The sequence below is a fragment of the Labrus mixtus genome, chromosome 14 (genome assembly GCF_963584025.1).
Source record: "Labrus mixtus chromosome 14, fLabMix1.1, whole genome shotgun sequence".
Lineage (NCBI taxonomy): Eukaryota > Metazoa > Chordata > Actinopteri > Labriformes > Labridae > Labrus > Labrus mixtus.
In genome coordinates, this window is record NC_083625.1 from 23,683,936 (window position 1) to 23,699,483 (window position 15,548).

The following is a 15,548-nucleotide window of genomic DNA, read 5'->3' on the forward strand; positions in this document are numbered from 1 at the left end:
TGTAATCATGACTGACTTTGATATTAGCCTCTTTCTAAAGTCTTATCCTCCTCCCTGATTACACCTACATACAGAGTTTTCACCAAGAGACCTTTTATTACTCCTTCTTTTTAATTTAAACAACCTTAAATTAGTCCGCCCACATTATGCCGAGTGAGTGCCTCTACTTTGGTGGCAGGAAGAATGAGGTTTAGTCACCCATGCTAAAAGCCGGGGTGCTGACCTGCTGGTCTTGTTTGTAGAGGGGCAAACATTGGCTGTCTTTCTCCTCCGGCCCCCCCTCCCCTTTCCTTCACCCTGCTCTTTTCATTCAGTTCTCTCTCTGTAGCCGGACTGCTCACAAAAGCTGTGCGTTACACTGACCCACTAATAATACATTTGCATTCAGCCGCCACAACCCAAGGCCAGACAGGGTTTAATGGAGTTTAATGCTTCTGCACACAGTCAATTCTGCTGAGCTTGTGCTCTCTGCTGATTTCTGGCACACGATGTGAATAGGGAATTTGTTGATTTATGGCGATGTCGTTGAGATGTGTGTAAGATTGGTTGGGATAAAAAAGGCCATTCATCAAATGTTGATTTATTGGTCTTATTTGCTTCAGAGCCTTTCTAAACATTGCGGGGACAAGTATAGGGGTCACCTGAGTTAATTTGTCAAGACGATTTATAGAAAATATAAGGAGATGAAAAGTAAGTGGATGAGAAGCTCCATGCCTAACTGGGGATTGATCTCTGCAGATTAATGATACTGACAAGATACAAAGAGATTTATACAAATCTTTTAAATGGCTTAAGTCTTACACCTTCTCACAAGTTTTACATTTTAGTCATGAGTTCTAAAAATGTGTTTATATATTGCAAATGAGAGGTTACCAAACCACATTATCACCTAACGACCAAAAATTAGGATGCATGAACTAGAGCTTTTGGTATGACGGACATTAAGAAAAGTTTGTGAGGTCAAATTATTCCAAACTATTTTCATCAGAAAAGATGCTACTATCAAATTGCATGATCAGTTTTCCTCTAAGTCTGCTCTGTAGTGTACTTCACTGCAACATTGTGTGTCTATTCTTGTAACACAGGTGCTGTCAGTCTGCGTGGAAGAGGAAAACATCATCCCCTACATCACTAACGTGCTGCAGAATCCAGATCTGGCTCTCCGCTTGGCCGTCCGCAACAACCTGGCTGGCGGTGAGGAGCTCTTTGCCCGCAAGTTCAACAACCTGTTTGCTGCTGGAAACTACTCCGAGGCCGCCAAGGTTGCTGCAAATGCACCAAAGGTATTTATAATGTCAGCTTGAACCAGTGGCATCCTGAGAGATTTTGAATAAACTTTATTAAACTGTCTCATAATCTACTTGTGAATTAATTAGCAGTTGAGACATCCTCTCACTTCCACATATCACCTTTCAGGGTATCCTGCGAACCCCAGACACCATCCGCCGCTTCCAGAGTGTTCCCACTCAGGCAGGACAGACCTCCCCTCTGCTGCAATACTTCGGTATCCTGTTGGACCAGGGCCAGCTCAACAAGTTCGAGTCCCTGGAGCTCTGCAGGCCAGTCCTCCAGCAGGGACGAAAACAGCTTCTGGAGAAGTGGCTGAAGGAAGACAAGGTATTTCAGATCTCCATCTTGGCATTCACTCACAGGAAGAGGCTCTTCCTGATTTGCCTGTTTGTTTACATGTCCCGCCTATTCTCCCGGATCATGTGACGACACAACGTTTTGGGCTGTTCCATGCTGCAGCAATGATTAAAAAATAGAACCTGAGAATCAAATCCCAGAAAGTGGGATTTTAAGCCTCTTTATACTTTACTGATATAGATAAGGGTATTTGAATGTTGTCTAGCATATACACATATTCCTCATGTTTATTTTGTTGTTCGTGACAGGTTTATTTTTGGGCTTTCTATGCCTTCATTTGATGTGAAAGTGGATAGAGTATGAAATCTGGGGGAGAGAGTAGCCTAGGGAATGACATGCAGGAAAGGAGCCAAAGGTCGGATTTGAACCTGGGTCGCCTGCTTCAAGGCTTCGTCTTCAAATCTACAGAAATATGATAAAGAGGAATAAATATGAAGCCAAGTAAAGTAACATCACCGTAGTCGTTGTTTTAAAACGGCCCTGGATTGCTTCCAGTGCTGATGTTACTTGTTCTACGTTTCAGTTGGAGTGCTCAGAGGAACTGGGTGACCTGGTGAAGGCAGTGGATCCCACCTTGGCTCTGAGTGTCTACCTGAGGGCCAACGTTCCCAATAAAGTCATCCAGTGCTTCGCAGAGACTGGTCAGTTCCCCAAGATCGTCCTGTACGCCAAGAAGGTACGTCTGTCCAGCTGAGATAATTTTAGAGCTCTTTATGATTATTTTCTATTAAAGAAATGCATCACAAAACCACAAATGCACACCTCTTTAAGAATGCATTAGAAGAGATATTTTGTAATGCTTCATTTTAAGATTAAGTTCCAATAAACTTCAGTTAAATGCAAAGAATTTATCCCATTCGACTCTGCAATGGAAGCAAGTCGAGCATTGCATCGACTAGTACTTTTCTGTTGGATGATGTGACAATTATAGTCCTAATTATAGATGGATTTCAACAGGCAGTGCCAAAACAGTTTAAGGTAAACAATATCTGTTGTTTTTCTTTTATTACTCTAGGTGGGCTACACTCCAGACTGGATCTTCCTGCTGAGGAACGTGATGCGGATCAACCCCGAACAAGGCCTCCAGTTTGCCCAGATGCTGGTCCAGGATGAGGAGCCACTGGCTGACATCACTCAGGTCAGATGAGGGGAGGAGGGATTTCCAGTTATCTGCCAGCATAGATTTACACACCTGGGTTCTTCTGCTGTTGGTTTCCTGTGTTGTTTTGGTTATTCAGTGTTTGGGGTTCCTTTGCTTTTGTCTAAAATTGCTTTAGTGTATGTTAAAGCACTTTGTACATTTTGACTCGTTCCATGTCTGCATTTAACAAGTGCATCCCCAAAATTTCCTTGAAATCTGACAAAGTATTTGACTAAGTCACATGACAGGACATGTGTTTGAACCTTAGCTTTCCTGTAGTGTAAAGGAAATCTAGTTCTTCCTCTGCTTCCTGCCTCTGCAGACTCTCTGCATTGCAAATGTCAAATGCTGACACAGCTTCTGTGCTGCTGTAAGCGCTTTACCAGGAGGGTGAAAGAGTTTTAACGCTAAAACAAGTAGGCTTTTTTCAGCTTTTCATTGCAATTCACTTTTAAGCAACTTAAAAAACACATGTGGTCCTCTTGCATCTTTTCTTTCCAAGGGGGAGTTGCATCCTCAAAAGCTACATAAGCATGGTCTTCTCCTTCCTTGATTTTCAATTCTCACCTGTATGCCTCCATGTCTGTGCAGATTGTGGATGTGTTCATGGAGTACAACCTGATCCAGCAGTGCACCTCCTTCCTCCTGGATGCTCTGAAGAACAACAGACCCTCAGAGGGACCTCTGCAGACTCGCCTGCTGGAGATGAACCTCATGCATGCTCCACAGGTTGACACATCCGCACTTAACTAAATCAGATCTCATTCATAAAGCTGTGTTTCCTTTTTTTTTTTATAACAAACTTCTTTTTATTACTTTTTGTCATGGATGCAGGTTGCTGATGCTATCCTGGGCAACCAGATGTTCACCAACTATGACCGTGCCCACATCGCCCAGCTGTGTGAGAAGGCGGGACTTCTGCAAAGAGCCCTGGAGCACTACACCGACCTTTACGACATCAAGCGTGCTGTTGTGCACACACACCTGCTCAACCCAGAGGTAGGCTGGATGGGGGAGGAGAAATAAACAGAAGGGGGATTTTTATTTTTTGTTTAAGTTGAATTGTTTATTGTGAAAATTTCTGATAACTTAATGGTCAACACATATCCTTGCTACTCCTCCAGTGGCTGGTGAACTTCTTTGGCTCGCTGTCAGTCGAGGACTCTCTGGAGTGCCTCAGGGCGATGCTGTCGGCCAACATCCGCCAGAACCTGCAGATCTGCGTCCAGGTGGCCTCCAAGTACCATGAACAGCTCAGCACGCAGTCTCTCACTGAGCTCTTTGAGTCCTTCAAGAGCTTTGAAGGTGAGATCCTAAACTAGTGCTGGCCTGCTGTCACTGTGATATTTGAATCTTTTAGAGATAATGCACAATGTTTACATGAGATGATGTTTAAATTCTTGCATCCAGTTTAAAAATGAGTGTCTCTTCCTGTAGTTTTATTAATGCATCTATCACATCCCCTCCCCCAGCCTCTGAACTTAGATAGATGTTCGCTTGATCCGGCCAGAGCAGCGGCAGGACAATCAATAGATTGTAGAGCGTGGCCTGGAGGAAAATAAGTTCAGAACTAGTACTACCACTGGAATAACAAAGAATAAGGGTTAAGCAAGGGGAAGAGACAATGCTGCGATTTAGTGTCAGTTTTATATTTTCAGGTTCGATCACTGAATCAACGATGCTGTCAGTATTTAGGAGGAGCTGTGGACAGAGCTGCCCTTCTTTTGAAGCTGTGTTTAAGTGACTGTCTGTGTCTCTCAGGTCTCTTCTACTTCCTGGGCTCCATTGTGAACTTCAGCCAGGACCCCGAAGTTCACTTCAAATACATCCAGGCTGCCTGCAAGACCGGCCAGATCAAAGAGGTGGAGAGGATCTGCAGGGAGAGCAACTGCTACGACCCCGAGCGCGTCAAGAACTTCCTCAAGGTGAAGCCGCAGTGACAGCAGAAAAGATCAAACCCTGACAGCGTCTTCTTTCTATACCTGCTCCTTTATTCTTTTACTTCTGTCACTCTTTCTTCCTCACACACTTTACTCATCTGGTCCTAATCTACTCTAGCTGTTGTCATCTTTAAATCTTGCCTGAACAGTTTTTTAATCGAAATCAAAACGTTGTAGTGTTGCCCTTTTTGAATTTTCTAATTCCGCTCTGATTTCATGAAGTCAGTCTTTAAAATGCTCCGTGCATTTCATCGACTTTGACCCCTTTTTATGAATTCAAACACAATTACTGTCACTAGAAGAGACCGACTAATTTGCCTGTTTTGGTTTTAAATGTTGAAAAGCACCAACCTGATGGCAGTCCGTTATTTTTTTGTGCTTTTCCTCTTGTGCCTTTGCAATGGCAGGACATATATCAGGTAAATTTAACCCTCCCTCTGGTGCGGGACGTCCCGTTTCTTTTCTAACTTTCACCCCTTCCCTTTACCTTACGGCCCAGGATTGAAACTGGGATTTGTATGGAGACGTATATGCTTATATACCAAAATCCATACAGCTCTCTGAGCATACTGTAGCTCTAGTCATTCAGTGGATGTTTTTGTGTGTATTTGCAGTCAATGGTGAACAAGTGGTGCTCCATATTTGAGGACATTTAAAGTTGTATATGTGTGTAAACCGTGTAGCCCCATCTTAGGAGCCTGTATTCAGTGCAGCATGTTCTATGATGTTACCAATGAGGTGCACAATCCCAGTTTTTTAATCCTGTATGAGTGTGGAGGCAGCAGCGTGTCGCCACACCGGTGTTATCATTGTGGTACAGAGGACTAGTGGCTACCTGAAAACTGTGTACAGGTAGGAGAGATTAGAGGTCTTTTGTCTTGTGATTCTGACGTGAAACACTAATATTCAATGTGACATTGTCTTAGTGACAAACCTTTTACTTCCCCTCATTAATATTGTATTAGTTGTGGGATTTTTTTTTTTAAACCACACAAGGACGGTCGACTGTTAAGATTGAAAATGATATTTTATATTTCATTTTCAGTGCCATGCTATTCTGCACAGTTCACCAAACATCAACAATACTGGGTGTCAACATTTTGATTCCAAAATCAATCAATCAAAATAAGCTTTGAAATTTGATCAGGGAAATTAAAAACAAACTGTTCTCCTTGTATTTCATCCCCCTAATCCTTATCGCTTGATAGGCTAACTGAAATGCTGTGATGACGATGCTTACAGGCACAGATAGTCTAGTTTTTTGTCCCTATGCCGTTTACAAGCCTGATGGAAATATATATTTTTACTGAATACATGCAGCAGACTTACAGCCCTGTAAACTTTTGGCTGGTTACACGGGCTTACAGAAGATCTTAAACTGGCAGGAGGCTGTTCTTTACAATATCCAGTAAAACTCAAGATTAGATGTTGAATCCTCTCAAGACGTCTCTAAAGGATACTCCGCTTATCTAACGTCATCTATCAGAAAGTCTTGGGTCTAATTTTGGATTCCCAAACACATGACCTGTAGCAACATTTGAAATAATCACATTTGTAACTTTTAAGTGATTAAAAAAAAGCTTGATACCTAAGTAGGCTGTCAAATAATTTAACATATTAAAAGTAAAAGTGATCACAAAAAATGCAATAGTTCATCTTGATAAATTGCAATTTTGTAACTCCATTATTTTTCTGTTTTTTTAATTTATTTCTATTTATTTTTGTCTGTCTTACACTGAGAGTACTTTATTTGCTGTGTGCTTTTATTTTAAAATAAAGTAAGTCCCTTCTGGTAGATGGTAGGTTAGGACATGAAGTTAAGCTCAGAAACAGGAAGTGGTTAGGGATCCGAATCTGAGGTCGAACAGCTCAAAGGAATGGTAACAAAGGTCAATGTGTGATGTCATAAGGTGGATATTATTATGGACTCGTCAGCTGAGAGTTTGTTAAAGTGACATGAGACATTCAAAGATGCAGCAGTGTCCTTCTTTTACATCACTGAGACTACAGGGAGACACTGAGGACGACTATCTACGGAGAGCCTGAAGGGACAAAATAGCATGAGATAATAAATAAAAAATGTCAAACCCTAATTAATCGTGATTAACTACTTCATGCGGACAGCTTTAAGTCCATGCTAAAGTCAAAAGGATGATCTTGAGGTAAAGAATCAAATTGAACTGTGATTTCGGAGAATCGTGACACCCCTGTCAACAATATAGTCATACCTGCAGCAGAGTAAGAATAAGTGCGGAGGTATGAGATCAACACAGTTGCATCAGATTGTTGGCTGATGTTTTGTGGCTCGTATGGAAAAGCGTTTGTCTGGTTTTCTATCTTTCTCATCGTGACCTCTTGTCCTCTACTCTTTGTTACCAACAGGAAGCCAAACTCACCGACCAGCTGCCGCTCATCATTGTCTGTGACCGTTTCGACTTTGTCCATGATCTGGTGCTCTACCTGTACCGCAACAACCTGCAGAAGTACATCGAGATCTACGTTCAGAAGGTGAGGATCAATGGAGAAGCCTTTAAACACAACAAGACGATTATACTGCATTGTTTTTCAGAGATCACATACGTGGGTATAATCATTAAAAATGTGTGTCTCAGGTGAATCCAAGCCGTCTGCCTGTTGTGGTTGGTGGTCTCCTGGACGTGGACTGCTCAGAGGACGTTATCAAGAGTCTAATCCTGGTGGTTAGGGGACAGTTCTCCACTGATGAGCTGGTCGCTGAGGTGGAAAAGAGGAACAGGTGAACAATTCAACCTCTGTGTTTCCAAACATTTTAAACAGCACTAAAGATTTCTAAACGTTTTCCTCGCAGCTGTTGGTGACGTTTTCAGTTTGAGAACTTTGTTATCAGGAGAGAGAATTTTACAGCCTCTTGCTGCAGCTTTGTCTGATTTCAAATTCAACTCATGTTTCAAACAAGATAAATAAGCCCTGATCAAAAGGGCTATCATCCCACTTATGCCCTACTGATACCAAAAGTGGGCACCATAACCCAAACAGCATGGCCACCTTCTACAGACCAAGGCTCTGTTTATGCGGGCTAGCAAGTTCCTGACTGCCACTACTACCTACCGTACCACATGGACATTAATGACCATCACAACCCAAACAGCATTGATATTTTCTTCTTAACATTAAAACAATCTGGAACAACTTTTCTACTGCCGACTGATTATCTTTCCCCTTTTTTAACAAAGCACAGAGTCAAAGCAACTTGTGTGATTTCTGTTTTTCTTCTTTTCATAAATGCTCATAACCAAAAAATGTCAGGTTGGTTTTTAAAAGACAAAACAGAGCATATATGAGGAGATGAATCTATGTTAAAATTATTAAAGCATTGCCATTACTTTAGAATTTATCCACCAAAGTTACAGTTTAATTTAGGCCTTTATTTCACTCAAATGCAGAAGTTTCTTTGTTGCCATGCTGATCAGGAATTTATCCACCCTTGATGATTTTTTTTCACAAGCTATTTTTGGGACCTTCCTTCATTTGTTTCTGTTGGCCACATCCCCCGGCTATTATTCAAGGCCGACTGTTATTTGTAGGAAATGTGCTCCGTGTGTTAACAGTCACTCAGCAAAGCAGAAAGACGCAGGGGTCAGTTTGCATGCAGGTCCATCGTTATAGTCGTGCAGAGTAGTGTTCTTGGAAAGTAACAAGTTCTGACACGACCTCCCCGAAAGAGTTCTGACACCACTTCCTCTCTCACAGACTGAAGCTGCTGCTGCCGTGGCTCGAGTCTCGCATCCACGAGGGCTGTGAGGAGCCCGCTACCCACAATGCTCTGGCCAAGATCTACATTGACAGCAACAACAACCCTGAGCGCTTCCTGAGGGAGAACCCGTTCTACGACAGCCGTGTGGTGGGAAAGTACTGCGAGAAGAGGGACCCCCACCTGGCCTGTGTGGCCTACGAGAGGGGACAGTGTGACCAGGAGCTCATCAATGTAAGGAGGAGATTTTTGTACTCATTTATTTTAAGTTCTCACTCTTTGTTTTGATTTAGTTCATTAACAGAACATTTCTTGATTTTTTTTCTTTTCCCTTCAGGTCTGCAATGAGAATTCCCTGTTCAAGAGCTTGTCTCGCTACCTGGTCCGCCGCAAAGACCCCGACCTGTGGGCCAGCGTGCTGCTGGAGACCAATCCCTTCAGACGACCACTCATTGACCAGGTAACATACACCACACAGGAGGAGTCTTTTTTTTAAATTTCATACATCTGCCTGGTGTTCTCTAAGTTTTTATTTCTCTCACCTCAGGTGGTGCAGACTGCCCTGTCAGAGACCCAGGACCCAGAGGAGGTGTCCGTCACAGTCAAGGCCTTCATGACCGCGGACCTGCCCAACGAGCTCATCGAGCTGCTGGAGAAGATCGTGCTGGACAACTCTGTCTTCAGCGAACACAGGTGTGTAGATAAAACACGGTGAATGGTTTTCTGTGATTTTAAGAGTAAAAAATCTGAAGTGTGCTGATGATTCTGTGTCCGCTCCTCTTTGTCACAGAAATCTGCAGAACCTGCTGATCCTGACCGCGATCAAAGCGGACCGTACCCGTGTGATGGAGTACATCAGCAGGCTGGACAACTATGATGCCCCTGACATCGCTAACATCGCCATCAGCAACGAGCTCTTCGAGGAGGCCTTCGCCATCTTCAAGAAGTTTGACGTCAACACCTCTGCTGTGCAGGTCAGTCGTCACCTCTCAAACAGCCAGTGTGTGTTAGATATCAGATCAAGCTATTTACTCAAATCACAACGCTCAGAGGCTCGTCAATAAACGGCTCCAGTGAGCGGAATAAAGTTTTTCTCTGGTGTCGTCACAAGTCAAAGCACAACGGTTCAATCATGTATGTAGATATTATGAATGCACCACTATCTCCACTTTGTCAAACAAGCTAAGAAGCTCTGATGAGTGAGAGAAGCAGATAAAACAAGTGTTCCTGTTAGACACTGTCAGGTGTTTAGGGCCGCCCCCCCAATATAATGGTAGGGGAAACACTGCCATTAATTGAAGCTGGTTTTGTCCCTGATGCTCTCTCGTGTAGCATGTTGTTACGACACAGTGTTACAAATACTTTTTTGACTGAAGAATTTTTTCCTACTTAGGTGCTGATTGAGCACATTGGGAACCTGGACCGGGCCTACGAGTTTGCAGAGCGCTGCAATGAGCCGGCTGTGTGGAGCCAGCTGGCCAAGGCTCAGCTGCAGAAGGAGCTGGTCAAAGAGGCCATCGACTCGTACATCAAAGCTGACGATCCCTCCGCATACATGGAGGTGGTGCAGGCTGCTGATAAGAGCGGTAAGGAGACCGGTTTGTGCTCCAGTGAGAATAGACGGCTGGGGATGCAGCCCACTCAGAATTTGTCATATTCCATGATGTTCAAAATCATTATGTAAAATAGTATTTTAAACAGCTTGTATAGCTTTAGGAGTAGACTTTTGGTTCCTTTTTTTTTTAAATCAGTTCAGGACCACACACACTCCTATATCAGCCTACATGAGTCATCTTTCTAACACAAGAGTCAGAAAAACACAACATTTAAATGTATATATGCTTTATTCAGTGATTTTAACTCTTTTCACTTATGGATGTGGGTTTTTTTTGATGAAGTGGGGAAAAAAACAATTTGTGTAAAAATTTAGATCGTGACCACAAATATTCCCAGCCCTAGTTTTTTGGATAATTCAGCTTTCATGAAAGTCTTATAAATAACACTATTAACCTCTAAGTCAGTTCTGCCAGATGTATAGGACATGCACATGATTATAATGCCGTTTCCCCAGACCCCAGTGTAAAAGAAAAACAGCAGACTAAAACAGCGTTTTAAAGACTAGAGTGATTCAGAAATACAGCAGCTAAACATTTCCGTCCATGTTGTCCAGGTAACTGGGAGGACCTGGTGAAGTTCCTTCAAATGGCTCGTAAGAAGGCCCGCGAGTCCTACGTGGAGACAGAGCTCATCTTTGCTTTGGCCAAAACCAACCGCCTGGCTGAGCTCGAGGAGTTCATCAACGGACCGAACAACGCCCACATCCAACAGGTAAGCCACCGCTCTCTTACAACACCTTGTGATTAAGTTATCAGGTCAGACACTCACGTTTAATATCTTTACTGAATGCAGGTCGGTGACCGCTGCTACGATGAGAAAATGTACGACGCTGCTAAGCTGCTGTACAACAACGTGTCCAACTTTGGTCGTCTTGCTTCGACTCTGGTGCACCTCGGAGAGTATCAGGCAGCTGTGGACGGAGCCCGCAAGGCCAACAGTACCCGCACCTGGAAGGAGGTGTGCTTCGCCTGCGTGGATGGGAAGGAGTTCAGACTGGCCCAGATGTGCGGCCTCCACATCGTGGTGCACGCTGACGAGCTGGAGGAGCTGATCAACTACTACCAGGTAAGACGGAAAGTTTTAAACTGAGAATACTTTACACTTGTGAGACATGCGATTTTAAAATGTAGGTATTTAAATACCCACACTCCATCCTCCCTCCCTCAGGACCGTGGATACTTTGAGGAGCTGATCACCATGCTGGAGGCCGCCCTGGGCCTGGAGCGCGCTCACATGGGCATGTTCACAGAGCTCGCCATCCTTTACTCCAAGTTCAAGCCCCAGAAGATGAGGGAGCACCTGGAGCTCTTCTGGTCCAGAGTCAACATCCCCAAAGTCCTGAGAGCGGCGGAGCAGGCTCACCTGTGGGCCGAGCTCGTCTTCCTGTACGACAAGTACGAGGAGTTTGACAACGCCATCATCACCATGATGAACCACCCAACAGATGCCTGGAAGGAGGGACAGTTCAAGGACATCATCACTAAGGTCTGGTTTGACTTCATGTTCATTCTCAGATTGTGACTATTTCAATATTTTGATTGTTATAGGGCTTTCACACTTATTGCAAAAAGTAACATCATCATGTTGCTCTCAGTATTCACCTCAATGACTGATTCCGTCTCTCGCTCTCTGTGCAGGTGGCCAACGTGGAGCTCTACTACAAAGCCACCCAGTTCTATCTGGAGTTCAAGCCCTTGTTACTGAATGATTTGCTGATCGTGCTTTCTCCCAGACTGGACCACTCCCGCGCTGTCAACTTCTTCAGCAAGGTACACTTGAATCTCTCTCTCAACGATAAGGAGGGAGCTGTAATACTAATTTCCTGTTTCTGTATGTTAAAGAGTGTTTGATTTGAACAGTTTATATTTGCATTTCCACCTATTTTCATTCAATAAAACAAAAAGTGAATAGTTTACCATGTGTGACTGAGATCCCTCGCCCCTGAAACAGAAACCTCTAGCCTGCATGGACTGATACATGAAATATGCTCCATGTTTACGTCACTGTTACTATCACTTTAGATTTGACAGGCGTTCCTACATTATTTTTTTTCTTGATTTTTCTTTTGCGATAGTTAATTTTAACCTGTCTGAGAGAAGTAAGAAAGTTCACATTAAAACTTTAAAGAGCCGTTTGAATTCAACATGTACCGTCTATCAGAAATGAAGACAGTAATGTTGTGGCTGCGACTCAGGAGATGCAAAACTTGCTTTGATGGAGAGACTAAGGATCACTACAAACCTGCAACTCTCCAAACTGGCTCACAAATATTTTTGTGCACCAGGAACGTGTGTTTGACCATTTCCTTGACATATTCTTAATTCCATCAAAGTTGTTTTATTGAAAAAATTACAGACCTGGTCGTTTGTCAGCTCCTACATGGAAAGATCTAGAAACAACCTTATCTGCAGATGTCCTCAATCTTTTCTGTTTAAATTGAGGAGAAACTTGTATGAAAAGTTGGCTATCGAGTTGATGATTGTACACGTGTATCCACAGGTGAAACAGCTGCCTCTGGTCAAGCCGTACCTGCGGTCAGTACAGAATCACAACAACAAGTCAGTCAATGAAGCACTTAACAACCTCTTCATCACAGAGGAGGACTATCAGGTGAGAGAGCCTCGAACACCGCTTTGTTCAAATCTTTTTATTCGATAAATGTCTTAATTCTTTAAATGTAATGTTCGCTCTTTCACACTCATTAGGCACTGAGGACATCAATAGATGCCTACGACAACTTTGACAACATCTCCCTGGCGCAGCGTTTGGAGAAACACGAGCTGATCGAATTCAGGAGAATCGCTGCGTACCTCTTCAAGGGTAACAACCGCTGGAAACAGAGTGTGGAGCTCTGCAAGAAGGACAAGCTCTACAAGGTGACGATTTGCCCTCAAACGTTGACTGTTTTTTTCACAGATTGACCTCTTGACCATCCCTTAACCTGTCAGTGCTGTCTCTCCCGCAGGATGCCATGCAGTACGCATCAGAGTCCAAGGACACAGAGCTGGCGGAGGAGCTGCTGGCCTGGTTCCTGCAGGAGAACAAGAAGGAGTGTTTCGCCGCCTGCTTGTTCACCTGCTACGACCTGCTGCGGCCCGATGTGGTGCTGGAGACCGCTTGGAGGCACAACATCATGGACTTTTCTATGCCATACTTCATTCAGGTCATGAGGGAGTACCTCAGCAAGGTGGGTCTGACTCGCACCATCAGTGATATCATCATGCCTGTTTGAATGAATGCTATAGGCTCATTAACGTCCTTCCTTCCTGTTCTGATTGTCAGTTTGATTGAAAGATACTCAACGTTTTGTGATAGTCTTAACAGAGAAATCTCTTCATATTTTTCTCCTATGCTGCACCTCTTCTCTCCAGGTTGACGCAGTTCAGGAACAGGTGAAAAGTTCAAACGCACTGGTTGTGATCTTCAAGTATTTAGCTCGAAACATTGTGGCCTTGAGTGTGCATGGTTTTAGCTACACGCTCACTTGGACACAGTCACTGAGAAACTGTCAGGCTGACTGATATGTTGTGTTGAAAGAAAATGAGACAGTCAGTAGTGATTACATATTATCTGTTAATCTGATAAACGGACACATGCTAATCAAATTTCTGTAAAGGATGGAGTCTGAAAATATTTGTTTGACTCCTGTATATGAGGATCAAGTGACGGATAAGAGAGAGAAATATTAAAAGCACAAATGAAGTGGCTAAAAGTACGTTTAACCTACTGACTATACATGGTCTTCTCCTCCATCCATTCTTCAAAATCGAATCGGACTTACGCCAGCAAGGGGTATTGACATATTGACGCTGGTGATAACGTTTGTGGCCACAGTCTGCGTAGTCAGAATTAGCTGGTGGAGCTGCAGTATTGATGCCCCACCTCTTCTTCTAAACAAAACACACTTTTGTCTCACCGATAAAATTAAAAAGAACCCTCAGGTGGGTACAGTCCAGTGGTTTAAAGACTCGGATATACTTGCTTTAGAACCACACATACGCATGTTAATGAGCACATTCTTGCCCGTGTACAACGCGTGTTACTGGAGGATTCCTCTAGAGGGAGCACCACATAAAGATGACATAAAACAGAAGTAGAGATGATCTCGTGTGGAAAGTTGAAGGACTCTTATGTAAGTGTTTAAGTTTCAACTCACTGTTCCTCCTCTACTCTGCTAACCCGGTGCACACAGCAGGAGCAGAGAGAATCACTCCCATGATTCCCCACCAGCCTTGACGTTTGTTATTTTTGTGAATGAGAGCCCCCCTGGTGGCGGACTTTACACACTGTGCGTTTAAGAGACCACAGCCCCCAGCTGCAAACTGCAACAGACATTAAAGTTGACTTAAGGAGTTTTCACATGCTGCACTGTAATCTTTAACATGCTGGAGGGCTTCTAAAAACATAAAATATCAAATGTTTTCTCGCTCGGAGAGGAGCTTCAACATGTCTAGTAATCGTTTCCTTACAGAGACGGACACTGCACATTGTGGACTTGAATATGTTTTTCAGAGATTGTCATGTTTGAGATATTCTGTGGTTCTTAGAAGCATGCGTGGAAACATCTCTGGCTGATACCTAGCAGCAGGCTGTTGGTCTTTGCCTGGCTTCTTTAAAAAAAAAAAAAAGGAAAGCTGTGGGGTGCACCTTGTCTGAGACTCACTACCCTCCTCTTCCTCCTTCCTCCCTCCTCGCCCCCTCCTCCCTCCCTCCTCCCTCCTTAACTGCATCTCAGTGCTGCAGCCTGTTCCTCACTGCCAGCAGTTCATCTCACAGACAAACGCATGGGACTGTTTCTGTTTCAGTGACTCTAAAACTCAGTGGAGATGTGTGCGGAGAACTTTCTGCAGACGCATGTGGGAAACTGATAAACGTACATATTAAAGATGAGACACTGCACCGCTTAGCATGTCTTTTTTTTATGTCTTAATAAAACCTTCATCCAGGTGCTTCTGCTTCCAACGAGAACCTCATGTTTACACTCTGGTCGTTTCCTGTCATGACTTGCTGCCTGATGCTCTACTTTTTAAAAACTTTACATGTTTGTTTTTGTGCCGATTTAATTTTGAAGTCAGAACAGAGAAAATGAAAAATTGTATAAAGCAAGAACATTTAAAGTAGAAGGTTCAGTCGTCTGAAATAGCCTTTTGTTCCTCACAGTTTTTTGTTTTGGGTAAAATCTGCTCAGAGTTTTAGCACTCCCTTTCTGACAACATGTAGCCGTCTTATTAATCCATCTAAAGATCTCTACAGAATAATTTTAAACTGTAGGCTGTTGATGTTGTCATTACATGTTGTCTCTGTTCTAAACGCTGTTCTCATTTCTTTGACCTGCAGGTAGATAAACTAGAAACCTCAGAGTCCCTAAGGAAAGAGGAGGAGCAGGCAACAGAGACGCAACCCATCGTCTACGGTAACAGTCCTCTCATTACACCCGTGTTTGTTTGAAAGCAGCTACGCTCCACATCATGGC

General features: G+C 43.4%; 1 protein-coding gene across 2 annotated transcripts in view; it reads left to right on the forward strand.

The window, feature by feature from the left end:
* Positions 1-15,548, forward strand: part of cltca (clathrin, heavy chain a (Hc)) — a 39,239-nt gene that overhangs the window by 21,526 nt on the left and 2,165 nt on the right. The window contains exons 7-30 of one of the 2 annotated variants that reach the window (XM_061055888.1): positions 1,086-1,283; positions 1,417-1,617; positions 2,171-2,323; positions 2,663-2,785; positions 3,380-3,517; positions 3,623-3,787; positions 3,913-4,093; positions 4,550-4,713; positions 7,111-7,236; positions 7,341-7,483; positions 8,458-8,692; positions 8,796-8,918; positions 9,006-9,151; positions 9,249-9,432; positions 9,852-10,044; positions 10,629-10,786; positions 10,868-11,140; positions 11,243-11,560; positions 11,713-11,844; positions 12,575-12,685; positions 12,781-12,951; positions 13,041-13,262; positions 13,447-13,467; positions 15,413-15,488. In XM_061055888.1, the coding sequence (XP_060911871.1) occupies positions 1,086-1,283; positions 1,417-1,617; positions 2,171-2,323; positions 2,663-2,785; positions 3,380-3,517; positions 3,623-3,787; positions 3,913-4,093; positions 4,550-4,713; positions 7,111-7,236; positions 7,341-7,483; positions 8,458-8,692; positions 8,796-8,918; positions 9,006-9,151; positions 9,249-9,432; positions 9,852-10,044; positions 10,629-10,786; positions 10,868-11,140; positions 11,243-11,560; positions 11,713-11,844; positions 12,575-12,685; positions 12,781-12,951; positions 13,041-13,262; positions 13,447-13,467; positions 15,413-15,488 (3,955 nt within the window). The remainder of the gene's footprint in view (positions 1-1,085; positions 1,284-1,416; positions 1,618-2,170; positions 2,324-2,662; positions 2,786-3,379; positions 3,518-3,622; positions 3,788-3,912; positions 4,094-4,549; positions 4,714-7,110; positions 7,237-7,340; positions 7,484-8,457; positions 8,693-8,795; positions 8,919-9,005; positions 9,152-9,248; positions 9,433-9,851; positions 10,045-10,628; positions 10,787-10,867; positions 11,141-11,242; positions 11,561-11,712; positions 11,845-12,574; positions 12,686-12,780; positions 12,952-13,040; positions 13,263-13,446; positions 13,468-15,412; positions 15,489-15,548) is intronic. The other variant, XM_061055889.1, reaches the window with a different exon arrangement.